This window comes from Gymnodraco acuticeps, unplaced genomic scaffold (assembly GCF_902827175.1).
Source record: "Gymnodraco acuticeps unplaced genomic scaffold, fGymAcu1.1, whole genome shotgun sequence".
NCBI lineage: Eukaryota > Metazoa > Chordata > Actinopteri > Perciformes > Bathydraconidae > Gymnodraco > Gymnodraco acuticeps.
Window position 1 is genome coordinate 919,272 of NW_022990135.1, and position 21,606 is coordinate 940,877.

General features: G+C 41.7%; 1 protein-coding gene across 2 annotated transcripts in view; it reads left to right on the plus strand.

Annotated features, from left to right (window-relative positions):
* Positions 1-308: 308 nt before the first annotated feature.
* The window catches only part of LOC117546709 (interleukin-1 receptor accessory protein-like 1-B), a 185,661-nt gene continuing 164,363 nt past the window's right edge, over positions 309-21,606 (plus strand). For both annotated transcript variants that reach the window (XM_034217049.1, XM_034217050.1), the window contains exons 1-2: positions 309-784; positions 15,015-15,108. In XM_034217049.1, coding sequence (XP_034072940.1) covers positions 15,027-15,108 — 82 coding nt within the window. In that variant the 5' untranslated portion in view covers positions 309-784; positions 15,015-15,026. The remainder of the gene's footprint in view (positions 785-15,014; positions 15,109-21,606) is intronic.

The window sequence follows — 21,606 nt, forward strand, 5'->3', positions numbered from 1 at the left end:
GCCATGCAGGAAAATGCATTCAAATGAGCACAGCACTCGGGGAAAAGTCATACAATAATCTGTTAAAACGGTCCATGTGAGATATGAACATGTCTGGCAATAATTTGTGCCGCAGTTGTTGCCCTGTAGCCTCTGTAAATAGCATACTAAAGCATTATGGTTGATGACGGATTGCGTGCTTTTATTTTGACGCCAAATCCCCTCTTTTCCTGTGCTGTCTTGCTCAGCTCATGCTGACTTCTCGCCGCACTCTGAGAGAGCGGAGGAGAGAGAGAGCGGAGGAGAGAGAGAGAGCGAGAGAGAGAGAGAGAGACGGCATCCGATGTGTCTTTTTCTGCACATCACTTTGGAAATTTGCGCTCGTGTAGTCCTGCTAAAGGCGGTGCTCACCTGCCGGGCTGTGAGCGGCTAACTGAATTAAGAGGATCATCAGACTAATTGCCTCCTTTGATATTGCCCTTCATTGATTCTTTCGACCATTCCCCTAATCACTGTCATGATTGTCTTCATTTTCTCCACTCCTGTTGTTTCAAAGTGACCGGTTGTAGGTGTTTTTGTGCTCCGATTTGCGCCAGTCAAGCCTGGCAATATGTAATTTTGTGGATAGACGCTGCGTTTTTTTTGGAGAAGTGGACTATTTCACGGCACGGGATTCCTTGTGATTTCTTTTTCAAACGTTACTGCTTTACTCTGTAGACCAGAACAGATTCTGATACACCGTGATGGTGTGGGGCTATCATAACTGACAGCAGAGTGTACGCTATCATTTGCAAACTGCTTGTGGGTAAGTTCAATATATGTTTGGTCTATTCGTTTCCAAAGTTATTTTGATGCCCGTGCTGATTTCTGTAGATCTGCTTGAACCAGTTTGTGGGCACTAACGATCCGCTTGGATTATGCTGATATTACAAACGGATTCCAGTTTTTCCAAATATGCGGCACTTAAATGCACATTTGGAGTGTTTACCCCTCATAAATCCCAGTGGCTCCTTTTGCTTTAGTTGCGGATGCAGCCTCCTCAGCTCAGTGGATGTTACAGGGAAGTCTTCACGGCTGCAGTACAACACTGAAGTGGACTGCTGAAGTCGTCTGTATTCTTTAGTAAAAACCCAATTATCCAAGCACACCAATTACATTGTGTCAGTGGATACGGGCTGTTAATTTTACGGTTAATTTTATCTCGACGTTAAATGTGCAATAACACTGTGCGCATTTGCGTGTCGCTCTGGTGCGTCAGCAATGTTGTGTGTGTGTTTGTGTGTATAAGCGCCTGTGGAAAGTGCGCGATTTTGATGCGTGTGTGAGTGGGTGTATGTGCATGTGCACATGCACGCGTGTCAGAAAAGGGGTGTCGAGCAGTGCCCGGGTTTAGTCATTTCAAATTATTTCTGCTGAATGATTGCTTGACGAGTCAGCTCTCTGCCTCGGTGTTTGCTAGTATTTCCTCTCCCATCTCCTGCCTCCCTCTCATGTTCGGGTGGATGATGGCCTATAATCGCCCATGTTGGAGCTCCACTCTGTCTTGGATCAGACTGGAGTTTGCTTTAAACATATGTGGGAATCAGGAAATTATACTGCTGTAAAGTTAGAGCAGATGCTGGTTTAACAAAATGGGGAGGGGGGTGTTTTTGTCTTTCACCCACTACTACATACGAGTTACGCAAGGTACTAGCCTTGTAACTTGCAACTCACCTTTTTAGCAAACAACGACTGCCAGAAAGCTGCTCCTTCTTACACATTTTTCTGTTAAACTGTTAGAAACACTCAACTCCTAAGGCCAAGGCCTGCGGGCAGAGAAAGACTTACATTCATAGCAGCTCGTTAATAAAATAAAAATGTCTATGTTTGTCACATGTGTGCTCCATTCCCACTGCTCTGAAGTCATCTTGCTCTGCAATTCAATTTCTTCTTGACTACTTCTGCTGTAGGTGATATATTCTTGGTTTATGATGCTATTTTAATATCATCTTTATTTATTTCGAATACCAGGGGTTAAGCTTTGCCATAGGAGCAACCAGCAGCACATGAATTTATAGGTAAGTGGCAGTGGCCACTTAACGCAAGCCCTGCAGCTACATATTGAGCTGAGTCGAGTGCTCTCACACAAAAATTGATTTAGACAGAGATTATGTCATCCAGCATTGGCACACTTTTTTTATGCTGGTCAAGTTTACCCAGCGGCATTCAATTCCTCTTCTGCTGCCTGATGAATTAAGTGTAGATGTAAAGGGCATCTTAATGCACCATTAAAGTCACTGTCTTATTGGCAGGGTCATTTTCAGTCACATTTTTTGTACTTAATCAGTTTTTTTATTCATTTTAACTCTGACTGGGCATGTGGATGCTCTTAATAAAGTTGAATTTCAACATCAAAGTCAGTGCCATTAGTTACATTACATTAGTACATATTTGCTAATATCCATTGTTCCAATTTGGCTTGCAATGCTCTCTCTGGCAGACAGACGTATCTGAAGACATCACAAGCTTTCTCCCCTTCTTGTCTTGATTGATACTTTAATTTTCAAGGAGCTGTCACCAATGCCTATTGGCCTTGGCTTTCCAATCAAGGGGCAGGCAGTCAGAGGCTTTCAAATGAAAGATAACATAGCAGGAAATAAGGGTTGTCTCACTGTGCAATATTGGCTCTGTGTGGGGAGTGATTGGAGCAATTGATGAGGATTTGTGAGGAAGAATGTTGAGAGAGGCCACCTCAATCATGGATATTAAATTACATTAATAAGACTACAAGGGGAAATCGAAATACCCAGAGGTGATCCAGCTTGTGTGTTAGTGTGTGTGGGCGGCAATGTGCATGTGTGCAAATTCAGATGGACCACCCTCCATTCTGACTTCTGTGCAGACTTATTGACTGTTGTGGACCACATGCATAACACACATGCTCTCAGTTAAATCTTTTGAAAATCCAATTCCCGTGAAGATGAGATTCCTCTTTCCTCATGCCTTGTTCCATTTTCCATCACAATCATAGGGCATCGATCTGATTCCAAGCTATTTATTTTTGTTGCAGACATCATGTCATGGATTGACAAGTATGGTAGATCAGGTAGATTACAATATGTCTGGCCATGTTGCTCTGCTCATAAGAAAGATTCATGAGGGTGAACACTAGGGCTGTAGGGTCCATTTGCTTTGGAGATTTGATTGTGATTGGTGGTTTGCTGTCACTCACTCAAGTACCCCTGACATGAGAGCCGCGCAAGTTATCCTTTTGTAGCAAGCAGCAAAATAATTGTAACATGACGTGTTTGAGTTAATTTGCCTACTGAATATCGCAAGTCTTATATTTTTTCATCGTCCACCCGATGAATATCGCGCATGCGCATATCGCGATTATCTTCACGACACAATATATCGTGTAGCCCTAGTGAACACCAACATTTACATCTATTTATCCTTTCTGGCTTAAGTATTTTCACCTCCAACTTTCCACTCATTGTTTTAATGAATTCAGCGGTCCCAAATTATGCTAAGAGACCTTTTTTTTTTTTAAAGCAGTGGCTTGTGGCCTTTCTCTATTCATGTCCGTCACAGTCTGCACCAAATAGTCGTGTTTTTCATCCCCATTAGAAACCTCACATTTGAGTAATTTTTTAGTAAGTTAAACTGTTGTTATATTCACTATCATATGAAAGGGGCCCTATTATCCTTTTGGGGGTTTTCCTTTTTCCTGTAGTGTGTTATATGTTTTTGTGCATGTAAATGGTCTGCAAAGGCTGAAATCCAAAAGTTCCCTCCAGAGGTAGTTTTCTTTTGTAGCTTTTAAACTTGAATTCTTCCTACCTGTATCTTTTTTTAAATTCCTTGTGTAAAACAAGTTTAAGACAATTTCTTTTTTTTGTTGATAAACTAGCACTGCCTTACCGTAAGGCTGTTATTTCCACTCTCAATAGTTTAGTTGTAAATCAATTTAGATAATTTGCTTTAATTATGCAAAGAGTGGGCAATATATTGCCTAAATATACCATTCATTCACGTAAAATCTGATTATTTTCCTGTATATATTTGGATACACCATTTATGAATACTTTACTGGTGGACCTCAGGTAGCTTTACCCCTCTCAGGGACATCAGCCCTTAAGAGATGTCATTATTTGGATTTGTATAACCCCACTAGGTATGTTAGGCCGGATTAAGAGTCCAACACAAGTTATGTCCTTTAATCTGTTTCATGCTGAAAAAAGGAAAGCCACCCTTTTAGAAAAAATATAGCAACCATGATTACTCACTGAGGTGAGACTAGGCTGTATTGAAAAGTAAATGCCCCCCCCCCCCGCTTGGTGGCCCTACAGCTCTCTATATGCGCTCCCCTGCTGTTATTCATCAGAGGGTAGGTATCAATACGAATGGTCTTCCCCTGCAAATCATTTTCATGGTCGACTTACTTTTGAGACCTTGATCTGAATGCCTTCACGTATGGATGTGAACCGAGCATCTGCTGCTCAAATGCTTCCTTTATTCACTTCCTGCATGTAATGGCATTCCTATCCAAACAGAGTAATGCTTAATACTAAAAGCATGGTAATGGTCTCTTTGCATTGCTCTTGAAAAAAAAGAAATGCTTCTGTGCATGTGTGTGTGTCTTCAAGGGGGATCAAAGCATAACTGATCAGAGTCAAATGCAATTTAAAAGCAATTAATTTTGTTAAAGCAGGAACTAAAAGGACTCTGGGTCAGCCACAGAGGGTCAGGCCCTGGAGCATAAATGTTGTGCTGGTCAGGTAACACAGCTAAATGAAACAAAAGTACTTGTTGCTCTTCCTCTGATGAAAAGGCCATCTAAGAAATGATCAGTTAGCTCAATATACAGTATTTCTCTTTGCTAGGGGCAAGTGAAATGAGAAGTGAATGAAGTTATTTGTCTTTTCTTTTGAAAAGGCAGTGGCATAAGAAGCCCATTGCTATAAGCAAGAGGGTTGAATTGTCATTTTCATCCTTTTCTTTTCAGGCCCAGTGTCATCGTAGCATGTCTGGAGGTGATCCTCAGAGGCCCATCCAGCCTACAAAGATGAAGTTGATGTGTTTTAGATGGCTTTTTAGAGAGATGTGGATAGAGAATGGAAATTGCATGCCAGGGGAAGCAAAATGAGCAATTTTTCCTCCCATTTCCCCTCCTCTCTTCATCGGATCTGTGCCTACTCATTCATGAAGGCTTTGTTGTGACATTCCGTACGTTGTTGTGGTGATAAGAAAAAAAATCACACAAATGACGATTGGCAGGAGGGGCTCCGCAAGCTAATGCATTTCGAGGCTGGCTAACACCACCGAAGAAGAGACACATCCGTCTAATGTTATGAAATCACAAGCAGCGATCGTTATCCACTTTTTGACCTGTGTTTTCGTGGCTGGTGGTTCAATTTTCAGGAGATTTTACAACAGTCAAGTATTGTTAATATCTATGAACACAGGCTGCTTGCATACAGTCAGTGAGTGTATACATGTGGTAGCCTCTGTGAGAAACATCCCCTCTGAGCCAGGCGAGACCTGAAAATAGAACAGCGACGTCAAGGGATTAATAGTGAATGAAATCAAGAAGCGCTTCATTAGCAGTTCTTCATTTGTCGTTAGCTACTACATACAATACTATACAGTATGAGACCCTTGGCAACATTATATTGAAGCTAATCTGTACATATATAGAACAAGATGGGTCGGAACCATTCAGACAGAAGCTCTAAAACCATAGACCACTTCTAACGTCTAATGTCATGTGACTCAAAATGATGATTCATCAGCATGCAAAAATATATTAAGTGTTTAATCCATCGCTTTTATCTTTAATTGCTTTCCTTTCTCCTATTTAGATTAGAAAAGGATGACCTGCAATGCCCACATTTGATTGGCCGATGCCGTGCTGTGCTAGTTGATGATCCTCTGCATTGCTGTCAAAGTTATTTTGGAGAAACGTCTTTGAATTTGCAGGGAAATGTCATTGAAAAAATGAGGAGGCATTGTGTTTTCATGCCATGCTCATCAGTCTGGGCCAATCTTTAGTAAACTGACTCCTCTACTTTCATTGTCCTCCGTTCATAGCCCTACTTACTGTATTAAGTGAAACTTAAAACCAACATTAATAAATATATACAGTTTGACCCTGTTCAGTGAAACGCATGGCTGAACACACTGAGCCACATCATAATATATATATATATATTCAAACATAGCAATTCCACTAATAATCCAATCCCCACTTTGGTTAATGACGGTAATAACTTTATATGGCTAAGACATAATTTGCATTGCAACTGAGGGGGGGTTGCTTGTGTGCCTCCTTCCCAGCCGGAGCGCGGCTCTGTTCCCCCCCCGCTGGACCAGACCAACAGAGACCAACTCTCAACAGGGTTCTTGATTTATGGGCCACTTTACAAGAAGGGCCTGGGGACGCAGTACTCCTGGTCCTACGATATTGAATCTGGGCTGCCTAGCATGGAGATGTGGCTCGTCTGCTATTGTAGAAGAGCTTATTTGCATTGCACTGTTAAGCTCTCAGTGGTAACAGCAGTGCGTCTGCTCACCTGAGCACTTAAGTGTTTTTGCTTGCAGGGCTGTTTGGTTAAGACATATAAGGGACATTTATTGAGGAAAGACAAACAGCTTTCACATTGACGTGTTTGGATGCAATATGCACGTTGCATAACGTATGTTTCTGTTTTAAAATTACGTGTGCCTCTGCTGTGTTTGATTTCAATTTCATCATGAAAAGCAAGGGGGCTGCCACTGTATTGTATATTTCAATCAGTTCATTTGAAATGTGGCACATCCATTATTATCCTTGAAGCTGTGCATTCATCGCTGATGAAAGCTGAAGTACTTTCAAGCAGCGCACAACCTCGACAGACAGAGTCAGATACATTTACTGCACAATTTCATGCACATTGTGTGTTAGAAGAAAGACTGATTATTTCTTCAAAGGATTTGTTTGTTTTGTTGCTGTCGGCGGTGCATGTTCTCTGTTTTCGGCTCAATTTGATTCTTACAAGTGGTAGATTAGATTTTTCTTCTTTTTTTTTTCAGCAAGATAAATGTTTAGCAGCCTTAATGATTATAGTTGCTGTAGGGTAGGAGTTTAATAACGGTGTTAATAATGTGACAATCCTCTTTTATTACCCCTTAAATCACCCCATGGTTCTGCTGCTTAGATAAGACGGTGTATTTAGCTAAGTCATTTGGATAAAAGAGCATTATTTTTATATTTTAGGCCTTTACTTATGTAATTTTTATGATTTAGGAATATACATTTTAAGTGTTTTCACTGATCCATCATTATGTTTCCATGTAATCTATGAAAAGATGCTCTATGGATCTCGACCATCCTCCTTCCTTCATAGGACAAAAAGAAAAAACCTATCCAGAGGAATTGTTTCCTGCTGTTATACTGTAAATTAAAATATGCATCGTTCTTTTACTTTCTTAAAGTCTGTTCCCCTTGAATAACTCAGACTGTGATGCTCTTCAATGAATAGCATTAGCATACTGTAGAGTTAGCGAGAGAGTCGTCGCTTCATTAGCAGATCAGTCTCAGTGTCACAGATTTAAATTTAGTAGCAGAGTAAAAAATGTGTGTTTGAGGTTGTGTGTGTGTGAGATAAAGGGAGATACGCTTCAGCCTGTGAATATTTCATCGCAATTTTTGAAAGTCTCAACCCCGGTTTGATGAAACTTCATTTTATTTAGCATCACGGCTGTTTCTCTGAGATGCACCTAATGCTGCCAGATACAGCTAATGTTAGATTCAGATAACCCCGCTGCAGTAATGTCGTTCAGCGGCTACTGTAGCATGCTTCCTCCCGAGCTGAATGACTTGAACTCTGACCGTGTTTTAGAGTTTGATTGACACTGTAGTTCAGACTTGATGGTTGAAAAGTCATGCGTTTAAGTTTGAGTCAATCTACAAATGTTCTCGGATAGCAACACAGTCTCACGGCATTTCGTGTTATAGTCACAAAATGTATCTATTGATTCGTGTTCACCAACACCATTTTGCCATTTTTTTTTGTGTCACACAGAACGATTTTAAAAGCAAAGTAAATAATAACAGATTAGAACGAAAAACAGATTCAAAAAAATACAGATCTCAGTATTCTGAGGCCCCCCATTTATTTTCCTCGTGGACGGCAAAAAAACTCGGACATTATACAATTTAAAATAAAAGGGATAGGCTTAGGGTAAGATATTGAGTAAGAAAATGTTTTTATGAACCAAACAGCTTCTGGTATTCCAAGACCCGACCGGACAAAAAGACGTGGTGCAGGCACGAAACATACTACCAATAAAAATACATTGCTTTTCAAATCGTTCTGTGACACGAAAAAAATATGCAAATCGTGTCGGTGAACACGAATCCATCCATCCATCCATCTTCTCCCGCTTATCCGTGGTCGGGTCGCGGGGGTAGCAGTTCCAGCAGAGAGCCCCAAACTTTCTTTTCCCTGGCGACATCAACCAGCTCTGACTGGGGGATCCCAAGGCGCTCCCAGGCCAGCGAAGAGATATAATCCCTCCACCTGGTCCTAGGTCTACCCCTTGGTCTCTTCCCAGCTGGACGTGCCTGGAACACCTCCCTAGGGAGGCGCCCAGGTGGCATCCTAACTAGGTGCCCGAACCACCTCAACTGGCTCCTTTCGACGCGAAGGAGGAGCGGCTCAACTCCGAGTCCCTCCCTGATGACCGAACTTCTCACCTTATCCCTAAGGGAGACACCAGCCACCCTGCGGAGAAAACCCATCTCGGCCGCTTGTATCCGCGGTGAACACCAATCAATAGATTAAATTAATTTCGTGACTATAACACGAAATGCCGTGAGACTGGGTTGCGGATAGCTGCTCCAAGAATAAAATGCAATTTGTTGGATAAGCACATTAAATCCACCAATCAACTGTTATTTATAAAGCCCAATATCACAAATTACACATTTGTCCCGGGCTTTACAGTGAGCATTTCTGCCATATTTTATTTATATAGATCCGTTTGTGTCCCTTTTGATATGAAACAAAACACCAATAGCTCAGTTGGCCGGTTTTAGAAACATGTGACCACAACTGTCCCACATGTGTAGAAATGGACTGATGGCATCCTTTCAAAGGCAGCTAAATGATCTGTGATGTAGCAATAGAGCAGAATCATCAGTGTCAATTTAGCAGCGCGTTTATCATCACTGTGCTATGAATCCATAAACGTCAGTCAATATAAAACGTTGAGACATTATGAATAGCAGCTTCAGTGCCCACAGCATCTGCGAGTAAACAAAACAATCCTTTTGACAATCCAAATAATTATCTACATTTTGAAAGATCAACATCTATTAACACTGGAAAATGTCCCATGTGCAGACGCAGCAAATTGGTTAAATCTTTTAAATCACATAAATAGATGTTTATTATGGACAGTTATAGGGACAGTCAACTTAGATGTTAATCACTGACAGCCTTGACAGTTCCAAACATAATCCGCAGTTATTTCTGTGTGGCACCATTTCGTGATACGGCCTCTCATGGTTGCCTTCTCCTCATCCACTATTCTTCTCCCTTTTCCAGCGTTCATTCATCCTCTCTTCCCCTTTCACCTCTCCCTCTCAGTGATTCAGGCAGGCTCTCCCTTGGTCCACTAAGCCCTGGCCTAGAATATCCAAAGAGAGAGCTCCGTTCACTTAATGTCATCCTTATTTCCATGACAGCCAGGCGGGATAAAGAATCTATTTAGCAGGCAGATCAGGTAATGGGACTAAGAATTTGACGTGACTGAAAAGACAGTTTGAATGTGTGTGCACTAGCCTGTGTGTGCACTCTTAGAATTAATCTAAAGTGATTTTTTTTTCAAGCTGACCATAGACCAACAGCTTAAAATAAGACATTTAAATGTTACTTTATACTGCCATATTTTATCTTCAGTGATCTGTTTATGTCACTTTGGACATCAGATGAAAAGCCAATAGCTAAGTTGGCTCAGTAAAGCAATGATTATACAGTGGTTTAAATATGACACAATTCAACTATCTACAATATTTAAATGTGTATCCCTCCCACGCAGAGCTAAATTAACGAAACAACACGATTGCATAACTCACACGGTAGCAAGTTATCTCTCATTGTTTCTTATTCATTTTTTTTTTTTAGTATTGAAGCTGTTTTTATTCTGTTGCCAGGGACGAAGTCGAAGTCTGTGTTCACGATCGTGCTTATTTATAACCTCACGCTGTAAAAAACATTTATTTGAAGACATTTACGCCGCTAAACATATCCAGAGATGTCGATTGCATTCGAGAAGCAACCTCTTCCCTCTCGCTCACTCATGTGTGCATATCAAGAACATGGAGGCTTGTGGTTGCAAGGTTATTAGATAGTCCAAAATGGAATAATTCAGTGAAGAGAGCACAGACTTGCGTGGGTGTGTGTGTGTGTGCGTCAGCCAAGGGTGTAAGGGCTTGAAAAGTGTTCTTCACAAATAGAAATGTTAATAACTCACCAAGCAGAGTATATATCAGTTTCCTGTACTAGAGGTAGAAGGGTTAGGGGAGAGGGTTGACAGTGGGAGGGCTACTTTCAACATTCAGGTAGCAAAGGAGATGAAACATGTCAAGCATTTTAAAACTAATTTCCATCGATATTCCAGAGCATGTATAGGATTGAGATGCTTTCCAAACAAGCCGGAGATATGTCGGCACAAACACGGTTGTCTGTTATTGCCTTCTGCTGTCAGTTCCTGTTGGCTGCTGAAATGGGAAATGTCCCTTAAAGATATGAACAGCCATCCAGAAGTATCAGATACGAGCAGTGGTTCAGAATGGAGCACGAGGGCCTTCGGTGTGAACAGCCCTGTGAAAATGTGTGACTGAGCAAGAGAGACTTAAAATGAGAGATCTGTATAAATCATCATCTCAATATCCCCCTGACGAGCCGTGGTATAGCAGTGAAGCCTCGGCCGTCAATTGCTGAAATTGTTTGTGTGAGAGGGAGATGCATTCCTCTGGGCCAACTCCGGGCCCCAAGAGCATTGAGAGAGAGCCCATTTCTCTTTCTGAACCCTCCTTGAAAATAATTGAATTTAGGATGAATCCGCTGAGGAGGAAACACTGTCATGGGGGGAGGAAGTGGATGCTTGAGGAAAAAACAATCAAAAGAATGAGAGGCAGGTGACAGCACCTTTTAGGATGAGCTTTTCTTTAAAGAATGGCGCTCTATGAGATGCTTGACAGGATAAGTTTTCATTGTCGGATTTTGAACAGATGAGCATTTTTTTGTTGGGACATAGTATTCATTGATTTGTTAAAGGTGGGGGGGGGGGGTAACTCTGCCTTCTCTTTACTGCTCTGTGTTCACGATCGTGTGTCTGACAGTTAGACAGCTGCACTGAATCTTTAACTTCTCATTGCCTAATAACCATGTGCCAAGAAGTAAGACAGATAGCGACAATAATGGATAAACACCTTTTTCATGATTACTGAGCAAATTGAGTGTTTGACCTTGATAAGCCCAACTTGGACAGATCACTTATTCAAACAGGTGGCCATCTTCTCAAATACAACAGAGACAGGCACTCAGAGATAAAGCGCAAACTGATGAAGAACACCATTCATCCTGTGTCCTTCTTCAGATTTCAGTGACCTATGCTAGCCGTTTGTAGTGCAATTAGCGTCACCCTGGTGTAAACAAGGCAGCCATGGGGTTCCTGGCCAATAGCAGTTTGGATGCTCACCACCAGCAACTCAACCGTGGAAAAAACGAAATATTTCTCTCTACAATAAAGTTTAGAAAGGGCAGAGCATGCTAAGCTTATAGTTAAGTTACCGTCAGATGGGACTGTGTGAAGTGTAGGGAGGAACTCAGAATATCCGGGAGAACCATAACAAGAAATGGGAATATGCATCAACAGATTCGCCATAAATCATGCTGTGATGACAATAAAGTCATCGGGGTTAGGGAGAGTGGTGGAAGTATATAACATCACAGGCGCCTGAGTGAAAGCAGCCATCATTATGAAGTGAACGTATTAAGTGGAGCACTGAAAGGCACCTCAATGCAAATAACTAGCGTATAGACATGTGGCGGGCAATCATGTTTTACAAATGCAAGAGTGCCCGCATCAATACGTGCGCGGCTGCCAGATGAGCTCAACAGCTTTTTAATTCTGGCTTTGATCTCCTCAACAGAGCCGGCCATTAAAGCCTTTCCCTCAGAAGACCAGGCACTTATGGATACAGCGGACATGAGAAGGGTCCTACTGAGAGTGCATTTGAAACCATCAGTGTACCGACAATTTGATCCAGACATTCAGTTAATGTCCTAACAGACGTATTTAAGACTATAAGGAGCACCTGCTACAAGATACCAAACCTTTTTCATGAGAAGTCAGCAGAGTCATGCCTCAGCAATTACCTACATGTGGCATTCTCCCTCATTCTTGTGTTGCGGTTTGAGCTGTGCAGCATGTCACACATACCCAGCTGGACTGCACTTATCTCCACTCAGCTCTCACACCTTAAAAATAACTGCACCCTTTGTCTGAATGTCGCTTGACAAGCTCTGCAGTCTGAGTACTGTACCACCTTAATTGGATTTGTATTCTTCCTCGCCAGAAGACCTCTGCCCACAAAATACTATCAAATACAAGAACTGTGAGTCCCAGGTTCCCTGAAACTTCCAGAGGGTTTGTACATTTATGAGTTTCTGGACTGCATCATCATTATTGTATATTTCCCTTACACTGGCTGGATGAGGTGCATCTGCAGAGGGTATTTGGATATCATCCAGTATTCATAAATATTTGGGCTGTCTGTCGATTAAAATAGTTAATCGCACATTTTTTATCTGTTCTGTTTATTCTGCACCTTAGAGGAATATTTTTCAAGTTTTTAATACTCTTATCAACATATGAGTGGACAAATATGCTTTATGCAAATGTGTGTTTACTATCATTGGAACAATGACAAATACTCTCCTGAATATTCTCAATAACCTCTCTCTCTCTCTCTCTCCTCTCTCTCTCTCTCTCTCTCTCTCTCTCTCTCTCTCTCTCTCTCTCTCTCTCTCTCTCTCTCTCTCTCTCTCTCTCTCTCTCTCTCTCATCTCTCTCTCTCTCTCTCTCTCTCTCTGCACTGCACTGAGCCAGTTGCTCAAACAGACAAGCCTGTTTACAGTTGTCTGCAAAATTCCGCTCCTCTGTCTTCATAGCAGTCAAAGCATGAGACTGAAGTTCCCACTGTGGGTCAAATAATGCGCTGTGATGTGCAGTCAACACGTTGGATGCGATCCGAATGATCTAACGCAGCCCCTCGTCCTCCACAATGTTAAGCTGTAGCCACCCATTTAGCTACCGCTGTTATTGTGCAGGCGTCTCCCCGGCAAACTTTCAAGCGTGGTCTGCCGCAAGCGAGCGGCAGGAGCGGGGCTGTCGGCATCAGCTGGGTGCTTGGCTTGCTGTTTAAAAACACCTTTTTGTGTATCCATATCTCTCGCTAGAATCTCCCACCATCCAACTAACAACAACAACAACAACAACAACGTCAAGCCTTTGGGCTCTGAAACTACGGGGCGGGCCGAGGACAAATACACACACATACGTTAAAATAATTAGTGGCGTTTAAAAAATGTTTGCGTTAACTTGTCAGCCCTAATAAATAAATATATATTGTTACTATTAAACCATACCCTTAAACCAACTCTTCTCCCTTGCCCATACAACAACATAAATAACATAACCTGCCTTGGTGGGAGCAAAAAAAAAAACAGTGAGAAATTGCTTCTGGAGCCATTTTCTTATTTACGGCTGCACAAAATCTCAAAGCGCAGCACTGTGTCATGTTTTCATGTGTGATTCTTCAATATATTTAATCCCATAATTCACAATATTCTCTCTCTGCACACATGCAGGCATAGTGTATACTCCGTGTTCCCAACATAATATGATTTACCATATTTGCTCATCAGTAAAGTCTGTATAACAAGGACATTAATTAGCCTACATCGCAAGCACGTTGTTGGATCAAATAAAGGCTTACTTTGGTACAGATATCACTATGAACTGGAGGAATACCGAGCAGATCTAGTGATTCAGTGGATTCCTCGAGAAACACAACATCTTTTGTGCTTATGTTTCCGACTTTCACCCAACAGGGAAAAGTAATTAGAAAGATAAGATGTTTGTGCGGTGGCGTTTAGCTTTTTCTGAGGTGGCATTGGTTGGAGAGAGCAAGGGCTGACGACAATGGGCCTTTGACGAGGAGAACACGGCAATGTCGCCATCTTTGGCTACGGGCCAGTTTCGCATGCCACTGTGAGCGTCTCAAGGGTTATTGAGGTGGCTTTTCAGGGTTTCCTCTCAAAGGGCTTTCTGGTGCAGCTTTGTGGAATCTATGTGAAGCATCTTTGTCGTGACTGAAAGACCAATGGTGGCGCCACTGTGGCCGACATGGACGCCAGAAATGCCTCTCTTTGACTATAGCAAGGAGATGTATAGCTTTGAATGTCATTCCCTTCTTCAATTCTAGTACTTCTTGGTTTATTGGGCCATATTTTGTTTTATCCACCTCGCACCTTCACACAGCTGTATATCAACAGAGAGATATCCTGATCTAAGCGAGGACCTGATCGTGTCACGTTGATCGGGAGAGAAGTTGAATCAGTGTTGTAGGTAGTTGCATAGCTCAGGTCTGCCTTGATAGAGATGAATCTTGACATTTGTATCATCAACAGCCTCCTCCTGATTATACAGCAAGTCCCTGAAGAGCCGCTGGTATAATAAAGCAGAGGCAGGGTAAACACTTCGGCGAATAGAATTTGCACATAGGGTTGTTCGATCGCTTCCAACTGAACTTAGGTCTTGTAAAAAGTTCTCCAATTATTGGCTCAAAACTTACATTTTTTTAATTTTAGCTTTGATCGAGCATCTCTTGCCAGAAATCATTATCTCTCTTTTTTATTTTGATGTTTTAGATGGATTGGGAGTATTCACAGACTGTTTGTTAGTACTGAATAATAAGTCAAGCTTTTGTTTCCTTGTAGGACTGGTAAAAAATGAAAGCTCCCATACCTCTTCTGATCCTGCTTCATGCCGTTGTGGTCCATTGCCTGAAAGTGGTGTCGAAGAGAGGCTCAGGTAAGTCTTTTATTGCCACTTTTGTTCTAATACTTGTCTCTGTACTAATCTGGGAACAAATTGTCAAATTGTATCTATTTTACTTCAGTGTCCCATTTATAAGGAGCTATATTAATTGATACAGTTGTGAATCTCTTGAACCTGGCAAGATTTCAAGGCTCTTTTTTTTAACCTGAAGCACAAATCATGTTCCAGTCAACAGCATAGGATCACATACAAACGGTCACAATTACAATCAAGGCTGTCCTGTCTTTTAACAGATTGATTTGTAACCCCATAAACACAAGGAGACCTATCCACTTCTTCATGTCTCTTCTACATCAACATGTGTCCCCTCTTCTTCATGTCTCTTCTACATCAGCATGTGTCCCCTCTTCTCCATGTCTCTTCTACATCAACATGTGTCCCCTCTCTTCATGTCTCTTCTACATCAACATGTGTCCCCTCTTCTTCATGTCTCTTCTACATCAACATGTGTCCCCTCTTCTTCATGTCTCTTCTACATCAGCATGTGTCCCCTCTTCTTCATGTCTCTTCTGCATCAACATGTGTCCCCTCTTCTTCATGTCTCTTCTACATCAACATGTGTCCCCTCTTCTTCATGTCTCTTCTACATCAAACATGTGTTCCCCTCTTCTTCATGTCTCTTCTACATCAGCATGTGTCCCCTCTTCTTCATGTCTCTTCTGCATCCAGCATGTGTCCCCTCTTCTTCATGTCTCTTCTACATCAACATGTGTCCCCTCTTCTTCATGTCTCTTCTACATCAACATGTTGTCCCCTCTTCTTCATGTCTCTTCTACATCACATGTGTCCCCTCTTCTTCATGTCTCTTCTACATCACCATGTGTCCCCTCTTCTTCATGTCTCTTCTACATCAACATGTGTCCCCTCTTCTTCATGCTCTTCTACATCAACATGTGTCCCCTCTTCTCCATGTCTCTTCTACATCAACATGTGTCCCCTCTTCTTCATGTCTCTTCTACATCAACATGTGTCCCCTCTTCTTCATGTCTCTTCTACATCAACATGTGTCCCCTCTTCTTCATGTCTCTTCTACATCAACATGTGTCCCCTCTGTGCAAAGAGACTGAAAGTTTCAGGAACAAAGATTCTCTCTCTTTTTGTCCTGATCCATTTCTATAAAAACCTGTTTGAAAATGAGCTGATCAGATTTTGGCCACTTTGTGATGTCATAACGATGTTTTGTCTTGTGTAACCATTAGCCAATCACCAACCAAGGTAAACCCCCCCCCCCCTTATCACCTGAAGCTCCTCCTAGAGCACCATTGTGTTCTTTGTAACCAAACCTCTCTCAGAGGGGCGTGGGGAGGGGCTCCTTATTGTCATCTAAAGTAACATACAGAGAATCAGCACTTTGGAAACAGGGCTGAAACAGAGGGGATTATGGGTAATGCTGCAATGATCTGTTTGGTGTTTGGAGCCAGACACTTCAGAGACATGTTTTGTATATATCTGAGACCTATAATATATTGATGAAAAACAGTATAATAGGAGACCTTCAAATTTGAGTAGTTTGTGGATTATCTTTGCCGATCATTTGCATGGTATCATCTTGTTTTCTTATTTTGTGTAGAAGATAATAATAACAGGTGTTTATTTTTCAAGGGTTTACCTTTCATTAAATAATGAGAGATGACAAACCTTTTGCACCTATACTTTACCCACTCGAGTTTCAGTGTGTGAGTGAGTACTCTCTGGATCTATGAAGCACTTTCCAACTCGCTCTAGAATTAATACCAATTGACTCTCCATTCCAAAAAGACAATTACTTTCTACAAGAGGATGGATGCAAGCTAGAGGAGAAATCCACACTGGCTAAGATGAAACATAAAGGAAGTATTTTGCATTCTTTTTTCTCTCCAGAGGCTGCTTGCGTCTGGGTTTTTACCCGTGCATATTAGACACAGGTGCGGGAATGGCCCAAGGCTCATCAAAGGGTTTTCTGCTTTTCCAGCAGAAGTCCCTACGGGCTATCTCATCGGATGCTTCACGAGCTATTGCCTGTGGCAAGGATTTGAAATGTGTCCGCTGATAAATGAACACCCGGTCCGAGCCAGACCTCTGTCCTTTGTTCCTTCTTCTTTTAGATTGTACGTCTTTATTAGAAGCCATGCTGGGAGCAAGTGAGAGCACCATTGTTCTGGGCAATGAAAGCCAGTTTTAAATTGCATTGCTTTCATTTATATTGAATGGAAAGAAACAGCGGGGTCAGGAAGGTGCAGATCCCGGTGTCATAGCAGGTACTTTTTTCAATGAAACGTTTTCCAGGGTTTAGGGTTCCTTTATTTATGAGATAAAACCAGTTTCAGTTTCATTCGGTCATATTTTTACAAGTGATAGTCTCATTTACCTTTGGCTCTCTGATCACCTGCCATTTGTACTCCACTTCGAAGGGCGTCTTTATGCATGGTCCAAAAATATGTGGCCAATACTTTGGCATTAATTACATCAAAACTCTTAGAAGTTGCTTCAATATCTTAAGGAAAATATCACGATCCAATATGAATTTACAAAACAACCTAATGGTTCAATCTATATTAAGACGAACTGAGCTGCTCCAAACTCAGTAAACATGTCCTGTTTTTCATTCTTACTTTTATGAAAAGAATCTCACTGTAGACAACAGCCCATTAAAGGAAATTAAATATCTTGATTAACTCCCGTAGGAACAATAGATCCACTATCTTACTTGCTTTTTCCTTTCACTAGGCATGAACACACACACGCACACACTAACTCCAGAAACCCCTGCACAGTGCTGCATGTGCACTGCTATTATCTGTAGATGATTAAATTCAAAACACCCGTCTCTGAGTAATGCTTTGTCTGCATTTGTACTCGAGGTGGAACAGTGCAAAAACATACAATGCATATCTGCCTTACTAATCCTCAGCATGCATAAGTAGGAGAACATATCCATTTGTCCTCTGCTGCGGTTCCTCTTTGTAACAATGCTGAGACGGCCTGAACGCTTGAGTGAACAGAATAGTAATTACGTATAGTTTTCATACAGCACATCAAGCCGGATGTTGAAGTAAAACCCGGCACTTGGATGCTCTTGGATTGTCAGTGATGTTAAAACCTACGCTGCCCAATTCATTCCAGGAGATGATTCTTGGTTGAACTCCACCACATGTTGTGGCTTCATTTTCTGTGGAGAAATGTTTTTACGATCAGTTTCTGAAAAAATGTCTCCCTGGTCCAAATGTTGAAGTGAGGCCTTCGATAGATTTGATTTGATATGTCCTTTAAGAGATGTTCTCCTATTCTATAATAGTTTAAGGTCACTGTAATTGTGCTTAAATGCTCTGTCTGTGCATAATATGTCCCGCAATAAGCCCATAAATGCACAGATCCTTACATGTTCCAGTGTTTGTAAGATGACTGGAATGAGCCCAGTAGAATCTCAAACAATGACTTGCTTCTTTCTGTAGCGCAATGCCAGACCCTTTTGGTCATTTATGGCAGCGTCCTCCAATAAATGAAGATATTTTCACATTTTACATATCGAAAAAATGAGCACTGACTAATTAGGTTTTAGGGTTACAGCCTGCTGAAATCCTTAATGTACCCTTAACTCATCAATTATTAGGTAAGAGCTAAACTGTTGACATTGAAAGCATGAAGAAATTATATTGTGGAGGTTTTGACGATGTTTGGTCACTTTTGAATAATAGAAAAGGGGGAGCTGTATCTATTTTTGCATTTGAGGGATTCATGGAAAGAGAGTATTTCTGTTGCACTTGGTATTCCTGGTTCTGTCGCTGTTATTGTCTTAAACACACAATCGGCTCCCTTGTTGGCCACTTGTGCCACACTATACAATAGATGCTTGGAAGAGCTCACTAAGGAATCCCTCAAACTGCCCGTTTGGTTACTTGGCAGTGAGCTGAGGAGAGCAGAATCCTCTTTCTGTGCACCACACAGCTGCATTTAATTTAATATAAAATAGAAACTGCAGAGTTCACGCAAGGTCTCGCTTTTGACTCCTTTTGAAGTAATAACTATGCATTTATTCTTCTTCTCGCCTCTGAACATGGATTAAAATCACAGTGAGAGAGAGCTTTGGATACTAAAGAAGACTTTTGGAAGACCTGGATACAGAACAGTATATATTCTCTAATACTGTAGTCGTTTTCAAATGTATTTAATGTGCTTAGTATTCATGTGCATCACGTCGTGAACCCTGCAATGCTTCGTGGTATTCAGTTTTGCTCCATGCTGCTTCACGTACGTATTCATTAGGAGTTAGTGTTATCCTCAGGGATTTCCATCAACACTGTCTGTTGATAACATATTTGCTGTTTCCACAAAGCCAAAACGTGAATAATACTCAATGAACTTCCTCTGAGTCCATGCTTGCTTTATTCGACCATTCATCAGATTTGTAAGCGATTGTTGACTCCCAAATCCACACAGCAGTTCAGAAACCTCTAACATGGGCTCACAAAAGTTTTTATTCATTATAGAAGAAGAGACAGACCCCCATTTAGAACCAGGGACACTGGAACACAATCCGCTTTTCAGCGTTTTGCCTTTGGCTTTAAAGTTGATTTCTATTTGACATTCACTAAAAGTCTCCCCTTAACAAAACATGTCCCCCAAGTGAGCATCGGTGACAGTTGTAGATTCACAATCATAGTCCTTGACACTGATGGAGACAAATGTAGCCTCTCTCTCCTCCCCTCCGTTGTACAGTCATTAGTCCCAATTTCTCCCGCAGACATTGATGAGTCCCCAGACAAATGATGCTTACCTTTGCACAGTCTCCCAGTAATTCCAGGAATTTATATGTATATAACCCATAACACTGAATCACAGTGAATGCATCATTTTGTCATTCATGCACACATAAAAACCCTTCTCCAACATGTGTTCCCATTTGGCAATTCAGATCCCTGCTCTGCTTCTAGTTTCTGTTAAGGATGGTCTTATAGGTCCCGGCGTGTCACTCTGATGAAGAGTAGCTGTAAATAAAACACGCCGCCGCAACAAGACCTTGGTTCCCATTAGTGAGCCGCCGCTCATCATCCGTCTCTCCCGGTATATTTATCTACTGCCGCTACAGTAGGTCCACAACATATTTTCCCCTCTCTTCGCACACTTTTTTTTTGCTCGTGCGGGAGAAAGAATCAAGGACGTTGTGACAGTCAGTTCAATTTACATTCTTCACACCCATTGCTACACACAACTCTGGGAGAATTTCAACATTAATATCTCATTTAAGGATAGAAACTTCCCCCCACATTAATGGGGCTATTCGCAATTTGGTCAATAATAAGGCTGGAAAAGACAGTGATACCTAACAGGGGACGTCAGCGCACAAATTAAATTATGCCATTTGACTTTGTGTTATTTATGCTTTTCTTCATGTAGATGGTCTGAAAAACCTAAAATCCCAAAGGCATAGAGGGTGTTTCAACATTACAGCATGTAACAGTATTTTAGTAACATCCAAATGTACTAAAACAAACCTGGAAAAAAGGTGTATACACTTTTTAAGATGATTTTGAAGTGCTCTCTATCTCTTTCTCTCACTCACTAACACACACACACACACACACACACACACACACACACACACACACACACACACACACACACACACACACACACACACACACACACACACACACACACACACACACACACACACCACACACACACACACACACACACAGGCACGCACACAGAAATGCATACCCACGGTTCATCTTCCATCGGTCAATACCACATACCTGCCACAAATGTGGAATGATTGCCTCCACTGCACCGCCCGTTCATTGCAGGGGAGATTGATCACACACATGATATTGGAAATGAAATGGCTTGCCACATGGAGTTGTTTTCCCTCATGCTGCTCTTAGAGAGAGCAAGGGAGAAACTCAACAAGTGTGCCACATAGCCTCTTTGCAACTGGGGTTACTGTGGATATGTGCTCCAGGTCGGGGACACATGTCCTCCGTGTGTGATGAATGGCGATGAAGCGCCTGATTTACGAGCGGAATAGTTTCTCCGTGGTCTGTTTCCTGACCTGTAATAATGTTACAACACCAGAGCAATTGAGAAAAATGCCAGAGAAGGTTGTAGATGGCGGCAGCTCAGTGAAGATATGCTGTGTAGCCGAAGGTGGAGGTGTTTAAAGCTCGAGTGTGCTGTCAGTGCTCCCGTGTGTGGATCAAAGACGTATCCGATTACAGCTATTTTTTGTATTCCTTTGAGGCATTTGGGTTTAAGGCATTGCCTCTACAAAAATGTCACACATAGGCGTTATAAAGCCCATGGGATGATTGGATTTTGGTTTACTGAAATCCAGATTTGGGTAGTGGGGTGGAAGTGTGGGTTGAGCCTATAGGGTCAGGCACCTGTCAATCACGCAGATATGTCCCAAAACAATCTGCCCCAAAACGGTTTTGGTTGCAATTTCTATATCTGTAAAAGCATTTTAAATGTGCCCTATCATGCTTTTTGAGG